This window comes from Geotrypetes seraphini, chromosome 4, assembly GCF_902459505.1.
Source record: "Geotrypetes seraphini chromosome 4, aGeoSer1.1, whole genome shotgun sequence".
NCBI classification, from domain to species: domain Eukaryota; kingdom Metazoa; phylum Chordata; class Amphibia; order Gymnophiona; family Dermophiidae; genus Geotrypetes; species Geotrypetes seraphini.
This window is the reverse complement of record NC_047087.1, coordinates 284324706-284344720: the sequence shown is the minus strand read 5'-3', so window position 1 is coordinate 284344720 and position 20015 is coordinate 284324706. Positions and strand designations below refer to the sequence as shown.

The following is a 20015-nucleotide window of genomic DNA, read 5'->3' as shown; positions in this document are numbered from 1 at the left end:
ATATATATATATATATATATATATATATATATATATATATATATATATATATATATATATATATATATATGATTTATATAAATCATATATATATATATATATATAAAAAATCCAACAAAGTATCTTGAAATGGAGTTAGGCAGACTTGTAAGATAACTTCTTGCAGGGACGGACTGGTTATGCTAATAGCCTCCATTTAAGTAAATTAGGTGCTGAGATTCACATAGTTTCACACTAGGCATTTAGGCGGACATTTATACACATTCTTTGAGGCTTCTTTGAGCAATTGGGGGTCTGGGCTGGAGCATGGAGCCTGCATTCTCCTGTACGTTTTATATATTGTATTTTGACCTCTCCTCCATGTTTATGTTCTAATTTTTTGTCTTTCTCCCGTACTGTCTGACACGTAGTTCCTTTCTGGTTTATTATTGTATTTTTTTTATATTTTGTAAACTGCTGAGATAGTGGGTCCCTTTGGCAGTATATCAAATAAACATGAACTTGAAACTCTCTCCTTAACTGCTAAGAAAGAACCCTGCCAGGCAAACACAGTGTGATATTAAAACATAACATCAAACCGTCACTTCAATACCACTTGTGAAACACACTGTTCCCTTCCAGAGAAGACTGATGTTAGACCCAAAAAATTCATACACTTACTTTAATTTAAACTGAATATATTTGATGAAATGGATCTCAAGCGCTCGCAGTCACAAGCTAACAGAACTGGTCTTGGCGTGTGACTATTTCGTGAGCTTGAATGGAAAACTATTAGGAGTTCCTAATATAAATAAAAATAAAATTGCTGCTCATAAAGTTTGTAAGTAGATAGGTTAAAACATAGTATTTCCGAGGTAGTACCGTATTTTCACGTAGATAACGCACACCCGTGTAAAATGCGCATACGGGTATAGCGCGCGGGGAACACAAATCTATGTAAAAAAAATTTAATATAGCGCGCACAAGCGTATACCGCGCATGCTAAAACCTCCTCCCGCCTACTCGGAACCGGCATCCTCCCCCCCCCCGCTCGCTTACCCGCGTTTTACAACTTTTTTTTTTCAATCCGATCCGGCATCCCCCCTACGAACCGGCATCCTTCCCCCCCTCCCCCGCGATCCTAAATCCCCCCCAGCACCGCAAAACATGTCTTACCTGATTGGGCACCGGCACCGGCACCAGCACCAATGCACAGAATCTCGGAGAGAGCGAGACCAGAAGGCTTTGAGCATGCGCAAATGCTCAAAGCCTAGTCCAGCCCAGCGCAGGAAGAAGGAGGATCTCTCCTGCACCGCACCGCCCAGCCCATCCCAAACCAACAAGGGAGGATCTTGGGGCACTGGCACTGGCACATCCTGTGCATTGGTGCCGGTGCCCAATCGGGTAAGACATGTTTTGCGGTGCTGGGGTGGATGTAGGATCGTGGGGGAGGGGGGGTGACGCGAGCGGGGGGAGGATGCCGGTTCGCAGGGGGGATGCCGATCGGATTGAAAAAAAAAAGTTATAAAACGCGCTCACACGTATAACGCGCACGGTTATGCACGGTTTGTAAAATCGTGTATAACGCGCGCGTTATATGCGTGAAAATACGGTACTTCCAGTTATAGCGTCCGTCGTCTTTAAAACCTCATAGATGTGAATGGGATCGATCCTTCCGGTGAAATTAGTCCGGAAGTGACAACAGATGCCAAGAAAAGCGTTTTGGTAGAATTTTCCAATGAGTCCTTGAGAAAGTTGAAACTATAATACCTCATAAAGAGTAAATAGGACAGGTATGTTTGAGAAGTTGTTGATAAAAGGCTTTTTAGTTGACGGAGGGGTATGTAACTCCAAAGGATCAGCAGATAAGATAATCTAAGTAAAGAGATGAGTTCAGGACTGAATAGTTGTGCTAAAATCTGATATTTAGTAGTTAGTATTTTGTGAACAGGGATATATAAATAATACAGATATAACAGTAGAGGTTTGGAAAGGCTTTGAAATTATTAAAGGATAAAATTATTATCAAATTAATATTAATTTAATGGTTTTAAAAGAAATAAATTTAAAGTGAATATGTAGGGTAGAGACATTGGCAATGGACCAAAGGATGTTCTTTGATGCCTTCATTAATCGTAAGAGCTAAAAATATAGAATAATTAAAAATATAGGATAATTAATTTTATGAAGTTTATCAATTTTTAATAATTTATTCTTTCCTTGTTTTTGTTTTATGGTGTTAATTCATTTACCACTCTGGTCCTAATGAAGCTCTCTTAATATAAACGAGAGCAAAACGGAGATCTTCCGTCGCTATTGTGGTCAGAGGGCCGGGTATGAAAGAATACACCCGAGCTAAGTATTAGCATATTTATACTACATTATAAAATTGAAATAAAGGAAGGAAATAATTAATTTAATTAATGGTATTAAATAAGTCATACACTTTAAATTGAATAAAAAAGATATAAGGACCGATGATAGCTCGCGAAATAGTCACACGCCAAGACCAGTTCTGTTTGCTTGTGACTACGAGCGCTTGAGATCCATTTCATCAAATATATTCAATTTAAATTAAAGACTCATTAAAACATAACAGCCATTAAAATGCTGAATTTACATACTGGTCCAGCCTTCAAATCTCAAGACATGCTGGAAAGGAAGAAAAAGGAGAAGATTCTTGCTGACTGATGTTCAGTCTAGGTCAGGGGTAGGCAATTCTGGTCCTCGAGAGCCAGAGCCAGATCAGGTTTTCAGGCTATCCACAATAAATATGCATGAGATAGTTTACATTTCAAAGAGGCAGTGCATGCAAATCCATCTCATACATATTCATTGTGGATATCCTGAAAACCTCACCTGGCTCCAGCTCTCGAGGACCGGAATTGCATACCCCCTGGGGTCTAGGTAATCTTTCTGCCCAGTGAAAGACCCAAGTCGCTCCAACATTTATCCTTTGGAGAGGGAGAAGAGAAAACGAGCAGAACAGCTCACCTCCAGGAAAGGGTGAATGGTGCAGTACATCCTGCTCATAGAACATTCATCTGCATTGGGAGCCATGACTATAATCAGGTCCAACATGGCATTCCTGGTGGATTGAAGAAAGAGAAAAAAGAAACAAGATGGTCTCAAAGAAATGTATAAACATAAATTTAAGGGGCAATTTTATAAGCATCCTGAACATGTAGAACATGTTCAGGTAGATGCTCAGATAATTGCCCAGAAGAATACACTCCTCCCTCTGTATTCACGGGGGTTAGGGGCAGCGCCAGCCCGTGAATATGGAAAATTTGCAAAATAACTTTTGGGCCGACTCTGACCCACCCCTTGCCTCCCTCCTGAGTCCCAGACCTTACCTGGTGGTCTAGCGGTGACGTGGGGCAGGAGTGAGCTTCCTACACTCCTGTCCCATGAAGAGCTGTTATCAAAAATGGCTGCCTTGAGTTCCCGTTATAGTCTCGTGAGACTTCGGGAACTCAAAGCAGCCATTTTTGATGACGGTTCTGCACGGGGCAGGAGTGTAGGAAGATCGCTCCCGCCCCGTGTCACCACTAGACCACCAGGTAAGGTCTGGGGAGGTCGAGGACGGAACGATTCACTGAGGGGGCGGGGTCCCAGGCCAAAAAACTACAAATAATCGAAATCGCGAGTGCTAGATCCACAAATACAGAGGGAGAAGTGTGTATGCATGTTACATGGTTTATGCATTGATGATCCTAGGGTTCAAACTTAAGCAGGTGCAAATGCTCAAAACTTTTTGTGATTGAGTAAAACAAAGGAACAAGTGCACATTAGAGAGTTGCGCGGGGACAGAAATCTCACCCATCCCCACCAGGATCCTCTCCGTCCCCACCCGTCCCCACCAGGATCCACTCTGTCCCCGTCAGGATCCTCTCCATCCCCACTAATCCCCGCCAGGATCCTCTCCGTCCCCACCCATCCCCACAAGGAATTACCTCCATCCCTGCCCGTCCCCATAAAAAGCAGCAATTACTTCTGACAGGATCATCAATTTCAGTTTCTTTTGTGTTTGTGCTGCTGTTTTCCTTGTGGAATCTCTTTGGTGGAACCCTTGTTTTGTTTTCTGTTCAGGTAATTAACTTATAAACCCCCTCTTTTACTAAGGCTGACGTGTCCATTATATTATATGGATGAACCCTGCTTCCAAAGCCTTCCATCCCTATGGGAGTCCCGTTGGCTAGAGGGGGGTCCCCGTGGGTTAGGGGGAATTCCCGCGGGACCCCCGCAATTCCTGTGATCCCCATTCCTGTGCAGACCTATAGTGCACACTGCCTTAATCAGATGTAATATATAAGCAGATGTGCCCTCATAGCCTGACACCTTGTAAAGTTACCTTTAATATATAACATTATTCAACAGATTATGCACCTCAGTACTTCCAGGAGCACTGTGTCAAACTTTCAGCACTGAAGACAATCCTGTTTTATAATCTTTATTCATTTTCTTTTGTTACAACAAGTGTTTCATATAAACTTATTAGATATTTAAATATATACACTTGATATACATACTTATCATCTTCAAGTTTAACATTTTTTAAGAAAATTAATTTTATACAAATTTTATAATATTATGCAGTAAATCTAGATTTATATAATTTCTTTTGAATGTAGTATTCCCCCTCCCTCCCTCCCTCCCGTTCAATCAATAATATTTCAAACAACTTTATTGTAAATTCATTTAACATTGATATAGTGTGTAAATCAGAAATAAAATCCCATCTCATTTCCCTCTAATCAATTTTATCTTGGGAAAAATTAATCATTCATTACAAAATTCTGTTAATGGTCTCCATATCTTTTGAAATTTATTAATATAACCTTTTTGTGTTGCTATGGTAAGTTCCATTTTATATATATGACAAACAGAATTCCACCAGAAAGTGTAATTTAATCTGTCATGATTTTTCCAATTCAATGTGATTTGTTGTATTGCTATTCCAGTTAAAATGTACAATAATTTGTTATTATTTGATGTTATTTGACTTTTTGTTCTCATTGTTGTTCCAAATAATATAGTATCATATGTCAAGGCTACTGGGTTTTCTAACATCCTATTAATTTGAGGCCAAATTGATTTCCAGAATGTTAAGATGAATGGACAAAAGAATAGAAGATGGTCTAATGTCCCAATTTCAATATGACAGTGCCAGCATCTATTAGATTTAGAGCTATCAATTCTATGTAAACGTGTAGGGGTCCATAAAGCTCTATGTAAAAGAAAAAACCAAGTTTGTTTCATAGATGCTGACATCGTACATTTTAACCTCCAAGACCAAAGTCGTGGCCATTGAGATGCACTAATTTGGTGCTTTATCTCAATGCTCCAAATGTCTCTAAGACCATTTTTTGGTTTTTTATTTATATATCCGGATATTAATTTATACCACTGTGCAGCTTCATGTCCTATTGAATTTATCTGGAAACACAAGAATTCCAAGCTGTGATAATTAGTAAGATTTTTCCATTCAGGGAACCCTTCTTGAATGGATTGCTTCAATTGCAACCATCTAAAATATTGTGTTTTATTAAGATCAAATTTATGTTGCAATTGTGAAAACTCCAGCATTTTACCATTTTTTATTATGTCGTCTAGAATACGAATACCTGCTGTCATCCAGTTTTTCCAGATTATTTTGAAACCGCCTATTTTGATCTTGGGGTTTAACCAAATTGTTTGAGTTGTTGATTTACTAATTGGAATAGGAGTTAGATTACTTATATATCTTAAAGTTTTCCATGTATCCATGAATATTTTATGTTCTTTGTATAGCCTTGGCATTTTGATACTAACTACATGACTAAGACGTAATGGAAACATAAGTCTCCATTCTAGCCAAAACCATTCTGGGATATTTACAGTGGGCTCTGGGAGGATCCAATACATACCTTGACGTAAAATATAGGCTTGATGATACCTATAGAAGTTGGGAAAATTTACCCCTCCCTCCGCAATTGGTCTTTGTAATGACACTAAAGCAACTCTGGGATTTTTCCCAAGCCAAATAAACTTTGTCAATATTTTATTTAATTTTTTATAAAAAGAATTTTGGAAGAAAATTGGTATCATTCCCATTTGGTAACAGACTACAGGTAATATCATCATTTTTACAGTTTGTATTCTTCCCCACCAAGATAAGTGTAAAGGGTTCCATTGCTCACACATCTCTGTTATTTTTTGTAATAAATTTTTTTCATTAATTTTCATTGTGTCGTCTATATTTTTTGTAATCCAAATTCCAAGATATTTAATAGCATTCTCCTTCCAAACAAAAGAGAATGATTTAAATAAACCTTTTGTACAATGTATATTTAATGGAAGTACTTCTGATTTGTTCCAGTTTATCTTATATCCTGAAAATTTTCCAAATTTTTCAATCAGTTCAAGTAAATGTGGAATGGTAGATTCTGGGTTCCTCAAATATAATAATAAATCATCAGCATAAGCTGATATTTTATATTCTTTATCTGAATGAGGTATACCTTGTATCTCCTTTATTTGTTGGATTGCTAATATTAAGGGTTCTAAAACTATATCAAACAGTAAAGGAGACAAAGGACAACCTTGTCTAACTCCTCTTTGTAGATTGAATTTTTCTGAAAACATATTATTAATGTATAATCTAGCAGAAGGGGAGCTATATAATGTTTGTATCATTTGTGTGAATCCAGGACCTATACCAAACCATTCCATTGCTTGATACATAAATGTCCATTCTATTCTATCAAAAGCCTTTTCTGCATCTAAAGATACAGCAAAAGTGGGCTCATTCATTTTCTTTGTTAAGTATAACATATGGAATGCTAGTCTAGTGTTATGAGATGAATGTCTTTGAGCAACAAATCCTGTTTGAGACATACTTATAATATGTGGGAGAGCTTTAGCCAATCTTAACGCAAGGATTTTTGCTAATAATTTTCCATCTACATTTATTAAAGAGATTGGTCTATAGTTCGATACCAAAGTGGGATCTTTATTTGGCTTTGGCAAAACTATTGTTAATGATTCTGCCATAGTGCCATTTGTACATCCTTTATTAAGTTGATATTGAATAAGATTTAATAAATAGGGTAATAAAAATTTTTGAAATGTTTTATAAAATTCAACTGTATATCCATCACCACCTGGAGCGGATCCAACTCTAAGGGATTTCAAAGCTGTTTCTAATTCTTTTAGTGATATTGGTTCTTCCATACTTCGTTTTATATGTTCAGGAACTTTTGGACCCTCTAATAAATTTAAGAATTCTAAACCTTCCTTTTCTTTATTTGAATAAGTCTCGGAAGAATAAAGAGATTTATAGAATTTTAGAAATTGTTTTAAGATTGGATCAATTTGTGTAAGTGTTTCGCCATTTTCATCTTTTATAGCAATTATTTTTGTTTTCTTTTTTTTCACTTTTAGATAATTTGCCAGTATTCTTCCCGACTTATTTGAGTTTCCATAATACAGTGCCTGCTGTGCAAATAAATCTTTTCTTATCATTTTTGATGATATTTCATTGTATTTACATTTGAGTTTTAACAGTTCTTGTTGTATAGAATATTCCCATTTTTCTATTAGTTTTAATTCTAAATTTTTAATTTCTTTTTCTAAATTAGAGTATTGTTTTTTATTTTGTTTGTTAAGATAAGCCGAATAAGAAATGATTTGTCCTCTTATTGATGCTTTAAATGCATCCCATAATATTTCTCTAGAGATCTCATCTTTATCATTTATTTGAAAAAAATCTTTCATTTTTATTTGAAAATTTTCACAAAATATTGGATCAGCAAGCAATGTATTATCAAACTTCCATATTGGTCTATTTGTATTTTGATCTGTGATCTTAATTTCAATCCATACCCCACCATGATCAGATAAAATAATTGGATCAATGGCAGCTTTTGTTACTTGATGTGCTAGGTGTTTTGATATAAAAATATAATCTATTCTTGAAAAGGAATTGTGAACATGAGAACAGAATGAAAATTCCCGTCCATTAAAATGAAGTATTCGCCAAATATCTATTAAATCACAAGTTTGTATTAAATTATCTAATCCCATTGATTTCATATATCTACTTGGGTTTTTGTCCAATAGAGGATCCATAACAGCATTAAAATCCCCAGCTACTATTAGATTTGAAGTAGCCAGTGGCAATATCAGTTGTTGAAGAGTTTTAAAAAATTCATTTTGGTTCGAATTAGGGGCGTATATATTAATCAACGTCATGGTAGTATTTCCCAGATTCATTTCCACAATTATCCATCTTCCATTATTATCTGTTGCCTTTAATTTGAATGTAGCAGTACATTTTTTATTTACCAGAATAGCAACACCTGCTTTTTTCCTTGTAGCTGGTGAGAAAAAACAATGTTTGACCCAACCTCCTTGTAGTTTACTAGATTCAATATTTGAGAGGTGGGTCTCTTGTATAAAGCATAAATCCGCATTTTGCCTTTTTAAAAATAATAGAGCTTTTTTCCTTTTTATCATATGATTTAGACCATTAACATTTAAGGATATTATTTTAAGATCCATTTATGTATTTTTGATATATTTTCCTTAAAATTATATGATTTGTTTTTCTTAATTTTTCCCCCCAGTATTTAAAATATTTTAGAATATACACTTTTTCTTTTTTTTCCCCCCATTTTCCATTATATTTTCCCCTTCCTTTCCCTCCCTTCCCTCCCTTCCCTCCCCATTTTAATATGACCACTTGGATACGCATTTTGAGGTTAGGTGTATATAACTCCTACAAGCTATTAAAATATATATCTTTATTTACTACCATTATTATTTATTTTATTTTATTTTTATTTTTATTTTATTTTTTTTTTTTTTTAATTATATTTCTCCCTTTAGAGATGTTTTAATTATTTTATTTTATTATGAATTCCCAATGTATAATTTATTTTTAAGTTTTTTATTATAATGTTTTGGTTTGTATTGTATAATAAAGTAATTGTTTTCTAACAATAAATTCTAAGTGGTGTCAAGAAATGTTTTCATTTTTAAATAATAAATATAAATTATATTATTTCCCTTTTCTTTAAGGAAATTATTACATATGACAACAATGTATATCACAAATTCAGTTATATATGAATTAATTCAAATGATATATAATTGTAGTTGAAATATTATAACTTATATTTTTAAGGCTTAGGTATATGTTTGAAGGCAGTCACAAAAGATGAATAGATTTCTCCTCAGTCCAACCTTCAGGAGATTATCTTTAACCTTTTCCCTTCTGAATAGTTATTAGTTATATTTTAGAATATCAAATCAAAGAATAGGAAATTATTATGCCCAGAAGAGCATTCCTTTTCTTTTCTTTTCAGAGCAAGCTGCGGTAATAACATCTCTGAGTGTCTGTTACTGTCTTGGTCTTTGCCACAAATCATATCTTGGTTTTGTAAAAAGGGCTTAACAAACAAATGACATTCCGATAATATCAGGAAATTATTCTCAGTTTTCACAAACCTCCAGTCTTATTTTGCGTCTCAAGTTTTTCATGTCCATTGTTATATCAGTCAATTTTCAATCTATATCCATTTCATTTCTTTGTCTTTGATCCAATCCTTCGTTTGTCACAAGTTCGTTCATATCTTATCTCTCATCAGCATGGCAAGACTGCATGTTGGATCCTTTTGATATGGAATCAATTTCGTTGTTTAGAATATTCCTGTAGTTTAAATCACAGTTTTGTGTTTTCTTTTTCCTTTTAGTTGGATGTGAAAGATCTGTTTCTGTATCGAACTCTACATTTGTATTTCATATTTAATCTTTATGTTTTATTAATTTAAACATAATTATAAATATAAACACAAATATATTATTCGATAATAAGTTCTTGTTTAAGAGGACATTGGCTGTTCACATTGATCGAGGAAATCTTGAAGTTTTGTAGGATCTGAAAAATTTTGAGTCTTGTTAGCAATGGTAATTTTCATTATTGCTGGATACAGAAGGCCATATCTAGCCCCTAGAGCTCGCAGTTGGGGTCTCATGTCCAGGAATTGTTTTCTTCGTAGTGCAGTCTCTTTTGCAAAGTCAGGAACAATGTGGATTCTTGCATCCTGACATTTTAGGTTTTTGTTTTCCTTTGCTAGCTGGCAGATTTCTACTGCTTGTTGGTGTCTCAAAAGTTTAAATATTAAAGTTCTTGGTCTTGATTGAAGGTTTTTATTCTGTGTTGGTATTCTGTGTGCTCTTTCTATTTCTAATGCAGATTTGAATTTTAAAGGTAGTATTTTAGGTAGAAATTGTTCCAGGAATGTTATAGGGTCATTTTTTTCTACCCCTTCCGGAATCCCGATGATCCTTAAATTGTTCCTTCTTTCTCGATTTCGGCTGTCCTCCAAGTCTCTTTTAATTTCTTCAACTTCTTTCCATATTATTTTAGATTTTCTCATGTCTGTATTTAGTTGTTCTGTATTGTTTTCTAGATCATTTATTTTATTTTCAACTATATCAACTCTTTTGGTGAGAATTGCAGCATCTTCAATTGCTTTTTTTAGTTTTTTATTGCTGTCTAATACTATTTCTTTAATTTGTCTCAATTCTTCCATGACGTCAGGGCTTTCATCTGATGGCAACGGAACTTTTGAGGGTGTGTTATTTGGCTCTGGTTTTGATCTTTTATTGCTGCTACTAATACCGGAACCACTTGCTTCTGAATCACTTTTGTTTTGTTTTTTAGATGTCATCTTCTGTTATTCTTTTCTTTTCTTTATTTCAGCTTATATTCACTGTCTCTTGGTATCAGTTTCAATATTTTATCTCTTATCTTTTTTGTTTTGAGTATTCAATTTATGATGAGTGGTTTTCTTTCAGGATTTTTTTACTGAAGACAATCCTAAAGCACAATGAAATTACTCCCTGGTGCACATAGTGATATCACCAGGTTTCCACTTTAGTCTTCCAGAAGCTCTTCCCCTCCCCAATACAGGAGCTCTCTTGGAGTGAATTTGAGGGTTTAAAAAGGTGAGATGGAGAATACAGCATCACAAGTTAATTTTTAAACTGCCCATGAAAGGATGTACTTTTAGGGAAATAAGACTTACTTGGTAAACTCAGAACTTGCTGAATCAGTCAATTTCTCGCTTGCTTTCTCCAGGAATCCACAGACCATCTGCAAATCAAAACCATGAAAATGAAAACCCAGTGACAGAAAGCAAGACATGTCTTCTCAAATACATCTAAGTGAGGTCTTGTACTCTTCCACTAGGCTTGGGTGTGATAATATGTGATGATACCTTAAGGTGGTCAAACAGGTTGAAAAGACAACAGTGAAAGCTGGAAGGATGCTATGGTGCAAAGGGAGAAGTATGGCCAGTAGGAAAAAGGAGGTATTGATGCCCCTGTATAAGACTCTGGTGAGACCTCATTTAGAATATTATGTGCAATTCTGGCGACCACACCTTCAAAAAAGATATAAACAAGACGAAGTCAGTCCAGAGAAAGGCTACTAAAATGGTGCGTGGTCTTCATCATTAGATGTTTGGGGACAGACTTAAAGATCTCAATCTGTATACTATGTTTCTAAAGGTGGGAGAGAAGAGTTATGATAGAGATGTTTAAATAGATAAATAACTGCAGCAAAAAATGTTGCAACAATGTTATAAGTCAAGTGGTGGAAATATCCTTTGAAAAACCATTTAAGTAAAGTGGAGAAAAAAGCCTCAACTAGTTTTATATGCAGACGGCAACCCAATGAGTTTTTTTAGCCGTTCTTAATCTGTATCATAGGCAAAAAAAACCTCCACTACTTCTCTAAATGTAATCTTTCAAAATAGGAAAATATTTCACCACTGTGCACAGGGAACAGGGAAAAGAACCTTCAGGAAGGTTACACTTATCTTCACAGCTGTTGATGTAAGCCAGGACCGCGATCCAAAAATGCAACGATCTTCATACAGTCACATTTCTGGCATTGAAGTGAAGACAAGGAACCGATGTCCAAGTCCTTGTCTTCACTTCAATGCCAGAAATGTGACTGTAGGAAGATCGTTGCGTTTTTGGATCACGGTCCTGGCTTACATCAACAGCTGTGAAGATAAGTGTAACCTTCCCTGTGCACAGAGGTGAAATATTTTCCTATTTTGAAAGATTACATTTAGAGAAGTAGTGGAGTTTTTTTTGCCTATGATACAGATTAAGAACGGCTAAAAAACTCATTGGGTTGATGTCTGCATATAAAACTAGTTGAGGCTTTTTCTCCATTTTACTTAAATGGTTTTTCAAAGGATATTTCCACTACTTGGTTTATAACATTGTTGCAATATTTTTTTGCTGCAGTTATTTATCCATTTAGATTGTTATTGCTAGTATTGTTTCTAGTTAGAGATGTTTAAATACCTACATGGCATAAATGCGCATGAATCGAGTCTCTTTCATTTGAAAGGAAGCTCTGGAATGTAAGGGCATAGGATAAAGTTAAGAGGTGATAGGTGCGAGAGGGTCACGTGACCGGGTACAAGATGGCAGCCTAGTTAAACGCCTCCATCTTAGCCTTCGCTATAATCATCGATTTCAACCTGATATTTTTCTCATCGAGGTCAGTAAATTTATCGGATAAGATCATAATGTCCTCTAAATCTCCAAAATCGGACAGCTCGCCGTCCGCTGCTTCTTCCGCAGTGCATACGGTATCTAAGTGCTCCAAGCACGAGCCTCCCTCGCCTAAAAAGGCCTGCTCCTCTGCTAGTAAAGATCAGGGAGCATCGATCGCTAACGATCTACAAATCCTGCGTGGTCTCATGCAAGCTAACCTTGCTGCAACTGAGGATATCAGATCTGAACTTAACAACACCACCCTACAGCTTAAACAATATAGCGCTCGTTTAGATCTTTCTGAAGAGCGCCTCCTATTGATCCCTTTATCAACAGATCATCTACATGCCGACCCTCAAAACTTTGCTCTAAATCTGCCCTTCTATTTGATGGATAATTATGGTTGGTCTGACATTTGGAGGATTCTGCACCCCACTATGAAAGATTTCACCTTCTACTCTGCACCTCACCAAACTTATTCCAGAACTGATTACATCCTAGGCTCTAAAGATATCTTGAATTTGACCTCTACAGCCAAAATCCATAACATCACGATTTCAGATCATGCAGCCATTGCCTGTTCCCTCAACTGGACCTCTAAAACATCTTTCAAATTTTGGAGAATGAATAACTTCCTTCTACATGACCAAGACTTCGTTTCTCATTTACAATGGGAATCTCAATCCTTCTTTTCCCTCAATCATAACTCAGTTAAGGAATACTCCATATTATGGGAAGCATATAAATCTTGGTTGAGAGGTGAAACTATTAGTTATGCTGCATTCCGTCTAAAACAGAAAAAAGCAGAACTACTTCGACTAGAATTGGACATACATACTCATGAAAGTCAACTTTATGATAAATTCGACCTTAATTTATATAAGACTTTACAACGCCTTAAATTTCAATACAACGAGATCTTCAGTAACTCTGCTCCATCCTCATTTTTCAGGCAATCCACCATGTATTATGCTCACAACAAGGCTGGTCATCAACTGGTCTCTTATCTCAAAGGCCGGAGAATGAAACACAGAGTTTCTCATATAACATCACCATCTGGAGTACTACATACATCCACTAGAGACATTTTGGAAGATTTTCATACTTTCTATGAATCTTTGTATACCTTGGAAACATCCTGCTCCGAACAGCACATCACCTCTTTTTTACATTCGGTCAACTTACCAACTGTAACTGATTTACAACGTCAGTCTTTGCAACAACCCATATCCACTGATGAAGTTTCCAGAGCCATTGCTTCCCTGGCATCTGCAAAAGCACCCGGACCTGATGGTCTACCATTGGAATTTTATAAATCACTCTCTTCAATGCTAATCCCACATCTCTTAGAGTACTACAGATCTCTTATATCTTCTCCAGATAACCTCCATCGTTTTCATGAAACTAATATCACTGTACTTCCAAAGCCGAACCGGGACACTCATCTAGTAAAGAACTATCGTCCAATATTCTTACTGAATCTGGACTATAAGATTTTTGCTAAGATACTTATGTTTAGATTGGATCATATCATGCCATGTTTAATTCATAGAGATCGGGTTGGCTTTCTGAAAGGCAGGTATGGAGCTGCCCTGTCCAGTCAACATTCTCTAATGATTGCTTCCCTTGATGCTGAAAAGGCTTTTAACAGGGTAGAGTGGAGATACTTATTCTGTGTTCTAGAACATTTTGGTTTCCCTCACTAATTTATTACTATGATCTCTTTACTCTATAATAATCCTGTTGCTCGTTTAGTAATTAATGATGAAATATCTTCCCCCTTTACTCTACATAGGGATACATGACAAGGATGTCCCATGTCCCTACTTTTATTTAATTTGGCTTTAGAACCACTCCTAGCTGCTATAAGACACTCCAACTCTATTAAGAGCATTTCTATAGCTAACATTGAATTTAAACTTTTGGTATATGCCGATGACATCCTATTACATCTATCAGAACTGGAATCCTCCCTTAAGTCCCTAGTCCAATTAATCTCTTCTTTCTCCACCATGTCAGGTTATAAAGTGAACTGGGACAAAACGGAGCTCATGCCTCCAACTGATACTTGTCTTCCTTTTACCATTCCTTCCTATCCTTTTACATGGGTTAAATCTGGTATGAAATACTTGGGTATCCCTTTTGACAAAGATATTAAGTCCACGTCTGCTTTACTTACTACCAAGGCTATTTCCGTAGTCAAAAACATCTTATCCATCTGGTCTCCTTTATACCTTTCTTGGTGGGGTAGGCTCGACACCTTGATAATGATGGTGGTGCCCAAAATAACATATGTTAAACATGTTTCCATTGTTGCTACCTACTACCTTTTACAAACAATTGGAAACCTTGTTCAATTTCTTATGGAATAACAAACCACACCGTATTTCACTTCCAAAATTGAAAGCTCCAAAACTTATGGGAGGAGTTAATTTCCCAGACTTAAGTTTATATCACAAAGCTTTCATTTTAAGACAGGGAGCGGAATGGCTTCTTGTTACTGACACGTTGGATATTCCTAATTGGCTTCAATTAGAAATGTCACTAGTACATACCATTCCACTCGTTAGACTATTTGGCTCCTCCCATTTACAATCTTTCTCACACAATCCTTTAGTACACATTACTCATAAAGTTCTGATGGATTTGGATAAACATTTGAAACACCCTTGGCTTCAATCTGCCTATTGTCCCATATGGTGTAATCGTTTATTCTTAATTGATAAGAAATGCTTCTCTTGATCATCTTGGTACCGGAAAAATATTTGGGATGTTTCCTCTTTTTGTCATCCAGATGGTTCCTGGCTTACCTTTCATGAGATGCAAGTTAAACATTCCCTTTTGAACTCTCACTTTTACCAATGGTTGCAAATACAGTCCACAATTAGAAAATCTGGTATTCATTCATCAACTTTCACTCAAACTCCTACAGTCTTTACTCTTTCTCGCCAATTTTTAGCCGTAGGACATATTGCCTTCCAATTCTATAAATTACTTAAACAAGTACATTTTTCCTCAGCTTCCCTTAAGAAACAGTCAAGGCAAAAAGATCTAGATATCTCCATTTCGGACTCCACTTGGGATTCTTTATTGAAGTCTACTTTTCACATTTCTAGGTCTGCCTCTCTTTATTTTCTTCTGCATAGAGCACAATGGACTCCTATTAAGTCTAACAGAATTAACCCTTCCTTCTCTAGCTCCTGCTGGACTTGCCATGGTGATGTTGGATCTTTAAAACATCTTCTCTTTGATTGTCCTTCAATACAACCTTATTGGTCATCTGTCTGGAATACATTATGTTCCTTATTTCACTTAAACATAGAGCTGATGTATCAAATGATGCTGTTAAAATCGTCTGCATTTGACCTTTCCTCATGTGATGCTTTCCTTTTTGACATTATGATAGCTTTAACCCTAAAGATCCTCCTCAGTTCCTGGAAGGATCTATCAAAAGCCTCTCATTCTCAATGGTGGAATTTAGTATGTCAAACATATCGGTTTGAGGATTATTTAGCCAAAAAATCGAATACTTATCTTAAGTTTCAAAATAATTGGATTTCTTTAAAATTGAATCTCCAAAGCTCCATTACTTAACTTAACTTTCTTTTTCTCTTTTCTTTTGCTTCTTCTCTTCTTCCTTTCCCCTTTTACTCTATCCTCCTTTTATTTTGCTTGAATCCATATTGTACGTGGTTCAAGGTTGGTTGATGTTTCTTTAGATTTCTTATGCTCATCTTTCATACTGATGTTATTGACATTGTCATTTTCATGTCAATTGTTTGACGATTACTCCTTTTCAACCACATTATTATGTTATCTCACTTCTGTGGATGTATAATTGTTTGCTGGATTTTTCTTTTCACAAAAATCAATAAATAAACTTTGCCTTAAAAAAAGAGGTGGTCGGCTCAGGAGTAATCTAAGGAAATACCTTGTTACAGAAAGGGTGATAGATGTGTGGAATAGTCCCCTGGTAGAGGTGGTGGACACAAAGACTGTGTCTGAATTCAAGAAAGTATGGGACAGGCATGAAGCATCTTTTAGGAAGAGGAGGAGATAGTGGATACTGCGGATGGGGAGACTATAAGGGCTATTTGGTCTTTATCTGCTATCATGCTTCTATGTATACCCAATGTTGTGTGTCTACATTCACTGTTTCTAAGGGCAGTGGAGTAAGTATACCAAATCTTTGACTCAGACTGTTCTATTTTTCTATTAGCCAACTACAACTCCTACCAATATTAGGCTTTAAATTTTTTGTTCTGGATGCAAAGAATTGGTAAACATAACTTTAGATTCAAGACAAAGATGGTGCAGTGGTTAAAGCTACAGACTCAGCACCCTGGGGTTGTAGGTTCAAACCCACACTACTCCTTGTGACCCTGGGCAAGTCACTTAATCCCCCATTGCCCCAGGTACATTAGATAGAGTGTCAGCCCACCGAGACGGACAGGGAAAAATGCTTAAGTACCTGAATAAACCGTTCTGAGCTCTCCTGGGAGAACGGTATAGAAAATTGAATAAATAAATAATGTATCAAATTATACATTTACCATTTATTATATTAGGTTTGTTATTTTGAAAGTGGAGTCAGTACATTTTTACCAACTCCACCCAAAATTGCTTCCAACTCTGACTTCCCATGAGGGAAGAACTGCCATTTTCCTTTTTGATCCATTGTTACCAATAAATAAATATTAAATAAAAGCTGGAGATACTCAATGAAATTACATGGAAATGCTTTTAATACAAGGAGGAAATAGTTTTTCACTCAATGAATAGTTAAGCTCTGGAACTCATTGCCAGGGGATATGTAAGAACAGTTAGCACAGATGGGTTTAAAAAAAAAAAGGTTTAGACAAGTTTCTGGAGGAAAAGTCTGTAGTCTGCTATTGAGACAGATAAAGGGGAAGCCACTGCTTGCCCTGGGATTGGTAGCATAGAATGTTTCTTCTATTTGAGTTTCTGCCAGATACTTGTGGTCTGAATTGGCCACTGCTGGAAACAGGATACTGGGCTAGATGGACCACTGGTCATAAGACCATAAGAATTGCCGCTGCTGGTCATACCAGTGGTCTATCCTTCCCAGCAGTCTACTCACGCGGCGGCCCCCAGATCAAAGACCAGTGCTCTAAATGAGTCCAGCCCCACCTGCGTACATTCCAGTTTAGCAGGAACTTATCCAACTTTGTCTTGAATCCCTGTAGGGTGTTTTCCCCTATAACAGACTCTGGAAGAGCGTTCCAATTTTCTACCACTCTCTGGGTGAAGAAGAAACATAGAAACATAGAAATAGACGGCAGATAAGGGCCCACGGCTCATCTAGTCTGCCCACCTTAATGTCCCTCCCCTACCTCACGTTTGTACGGAATCTTTCCCCTTTTAACTTTAGAGAGTGCCCTCTCGTTCTCCCTACCTTGGAGAGGGTAAACAAACTGTCTTTATCTGCTAAGTCTATTCCCTTCAGTATTTTGAATGTTTCGATCATGTCCCCTCTCAGTCTCCTCTTTTCAAAAGAAAAGAAGCCCAGTTTCTCCAATCTCTTACTGTATGGCAACTCCTCCAGCCCCTTAACCATTTTAGTCGCTCTTCTCTGGACCCTTTTGAGTAGTACCGTGTCCTTTATGTATGGCGACCAATGCTGGACACAGTACTCTAGGTGAGGGCGCACTATGGCCCGGTACAGAAGCATGATAACCTTCTTCGATCTGTTCGTGATCCCCTTCTTTATCATCCCTAGCATTCTGTTCACCCTTTTCAAGTATGGCTATTCTTATGTTCCTTAAGTGCTTCCTTAAACGTGTCTTCTCTCATTGCACTACAGCGACTTGTGCCAACTGCTGATCAGTGCAGGTTTCAAGAACCATAAGAACAGCCTTAATGGGTCAGACCAATGGTCCATCAAGTCCAATAGCCCGTTCTCACGGTGGCCAATCCAATCCAAGGAAGCTTCCCACATTATACCAACTAATCTCCAACTCCATGCCTGTGGCTTCAACGTCCGGTCCCCTCACCTTTTGCTCAGTGATGGCTAGATAAGTCTTAATCGTCTCCAGCACAGGTAGCCTGTAAGTTGTGCTCTCCCTGGTTTCAGGCTGTTGAGTATAAACATTGAACAAAATTGGCAAGAAGTTCTTAGCGAATCGGCTCACTTCCTCACGATCGACATCTGTAAAAGATAATAAAGAACTACAGCATTTCTTGTGTTACTTGCCTGTTAACATTTATTTAGCTGCTTTCTACACAGCAGACAGAAGAATTAATAGGATAAAGTGAGTTTACAGAACAAATTTTATTCAGCTCTTGAACACCATGCAGCCAATATTCAGACGGCAGGAGTTAGACAGACTGACTTCCACAGTCAATGGCGAATTCAGAAATTCATGCCGGGCCATATTTTTGATGCTAAAAATATAGCCAGCTAAACCAATATTCAGCGATCGGCTAACTAAGTTGTGGCAGCCAAAGATAGACCTGCTATTTATGCGAATCTATCTGGTCGCTCAACTTAGCAGGTCAGACAATGAATACTGGCACAAGCTAACTTTGTCATATGACCTAGCCACGCTGTCTCACGCCGAATACTGGCGTTTAGCCGGCTAAGTGCTATTTAAACAGCCAGGAGCTGCTCCTGGCTGGTTAAACAGTGCTGAATTTCGGGCAGAATGTAATGACCAGTTTTAGTCTTGCTTAAAATTAAAATATCTCAACATTAATTCTTGAATAAATGGTTATCACTATATAAAAGGTTACCAGCATTTTCACCTTCTCAGCAGTAGACTCCATCTCTGATGTAAGCCAGAAAAGAAGTTACAGTTGGTCCTTTAATTCCTCCGTCTTGGAATTCCAAAAGACCTGGTCTGGCTAGAACTATGCAAAATATTTAAAATTATCCTTCCCTTCTCTGAAAGGCATAGCCTTTACTGGTAAATTGGGGGAAGTCTTTATTTTTTAAAATAACTGAATAATGGAACAATATTCCTCTGTGGTTGAGAGAACTAGGTTCTCGTCAAACCTTTCATAAGTATCTAAAAACTTGGTTATTTTCCAAATTGTAAAATTTTATTCCCTCTATTTTTTTTTCTATTTTATTTATTGTAAACTGAGTTGTTATAGATTTGACACAGTCTATAAACTCAGTTTTAGTTTAGCTTTCTCCTACCTAAGGTGATGTTTGTTAACATGGACAATATCTTTAGAAGTTCAGCACCTACAGAGTCCTTTCAGACACCTCAGGGATCAGAAGTGGCCAGAGGAGTAGAGAGAAATGCGCCTTAATATATATACCATATTTTTCAGTCTATAAGATGTACCTGGCCATAAGAAACACCCCCCCACACACACACATACCCCCGTAGAGGAGAAAAAATTAAGGAAAAAAAAAATTTGGTTCAGAATTTTTTTCTTCTTGGTTTTTCCTCCTCTACACATTGGTGCATCTGTTGTGTCTGGTGCTGTGAAGCCCGCAGCAC

The 20015-nt window shown here is 36.8% G+C and overlaps 1 protein-coding gene across 1 annotated transcript in view; it reads right to left on the bottom strand.

Moving 5' to 3' along the window:
• RRP12 (ribosomal RNA processing 12 homolog) overlaps positions 1-20015 on the bottom strand; it is a 222333-nt gene that overhangs the window by 100331 nt on the left and 101987 nt on the right. Inside the window, exons 18-20 of the mRNA XM_033941439.1 lie at positions 18558-18712; positions 11055-11122; positions 2974-3067 (exon numbers count right to left, since the gene is read on the bottom strand). Of these exons, the coding sequence (XP_033797330.1) occupies positions 2974-3067; positions 11055-11122; positions 18558-18712 (317 nt within the window). The remainder of the gene's footprint in view (positions 1-2973; positions 3068-11054; positions 11123-18557; positions 18713-20015) is intronic.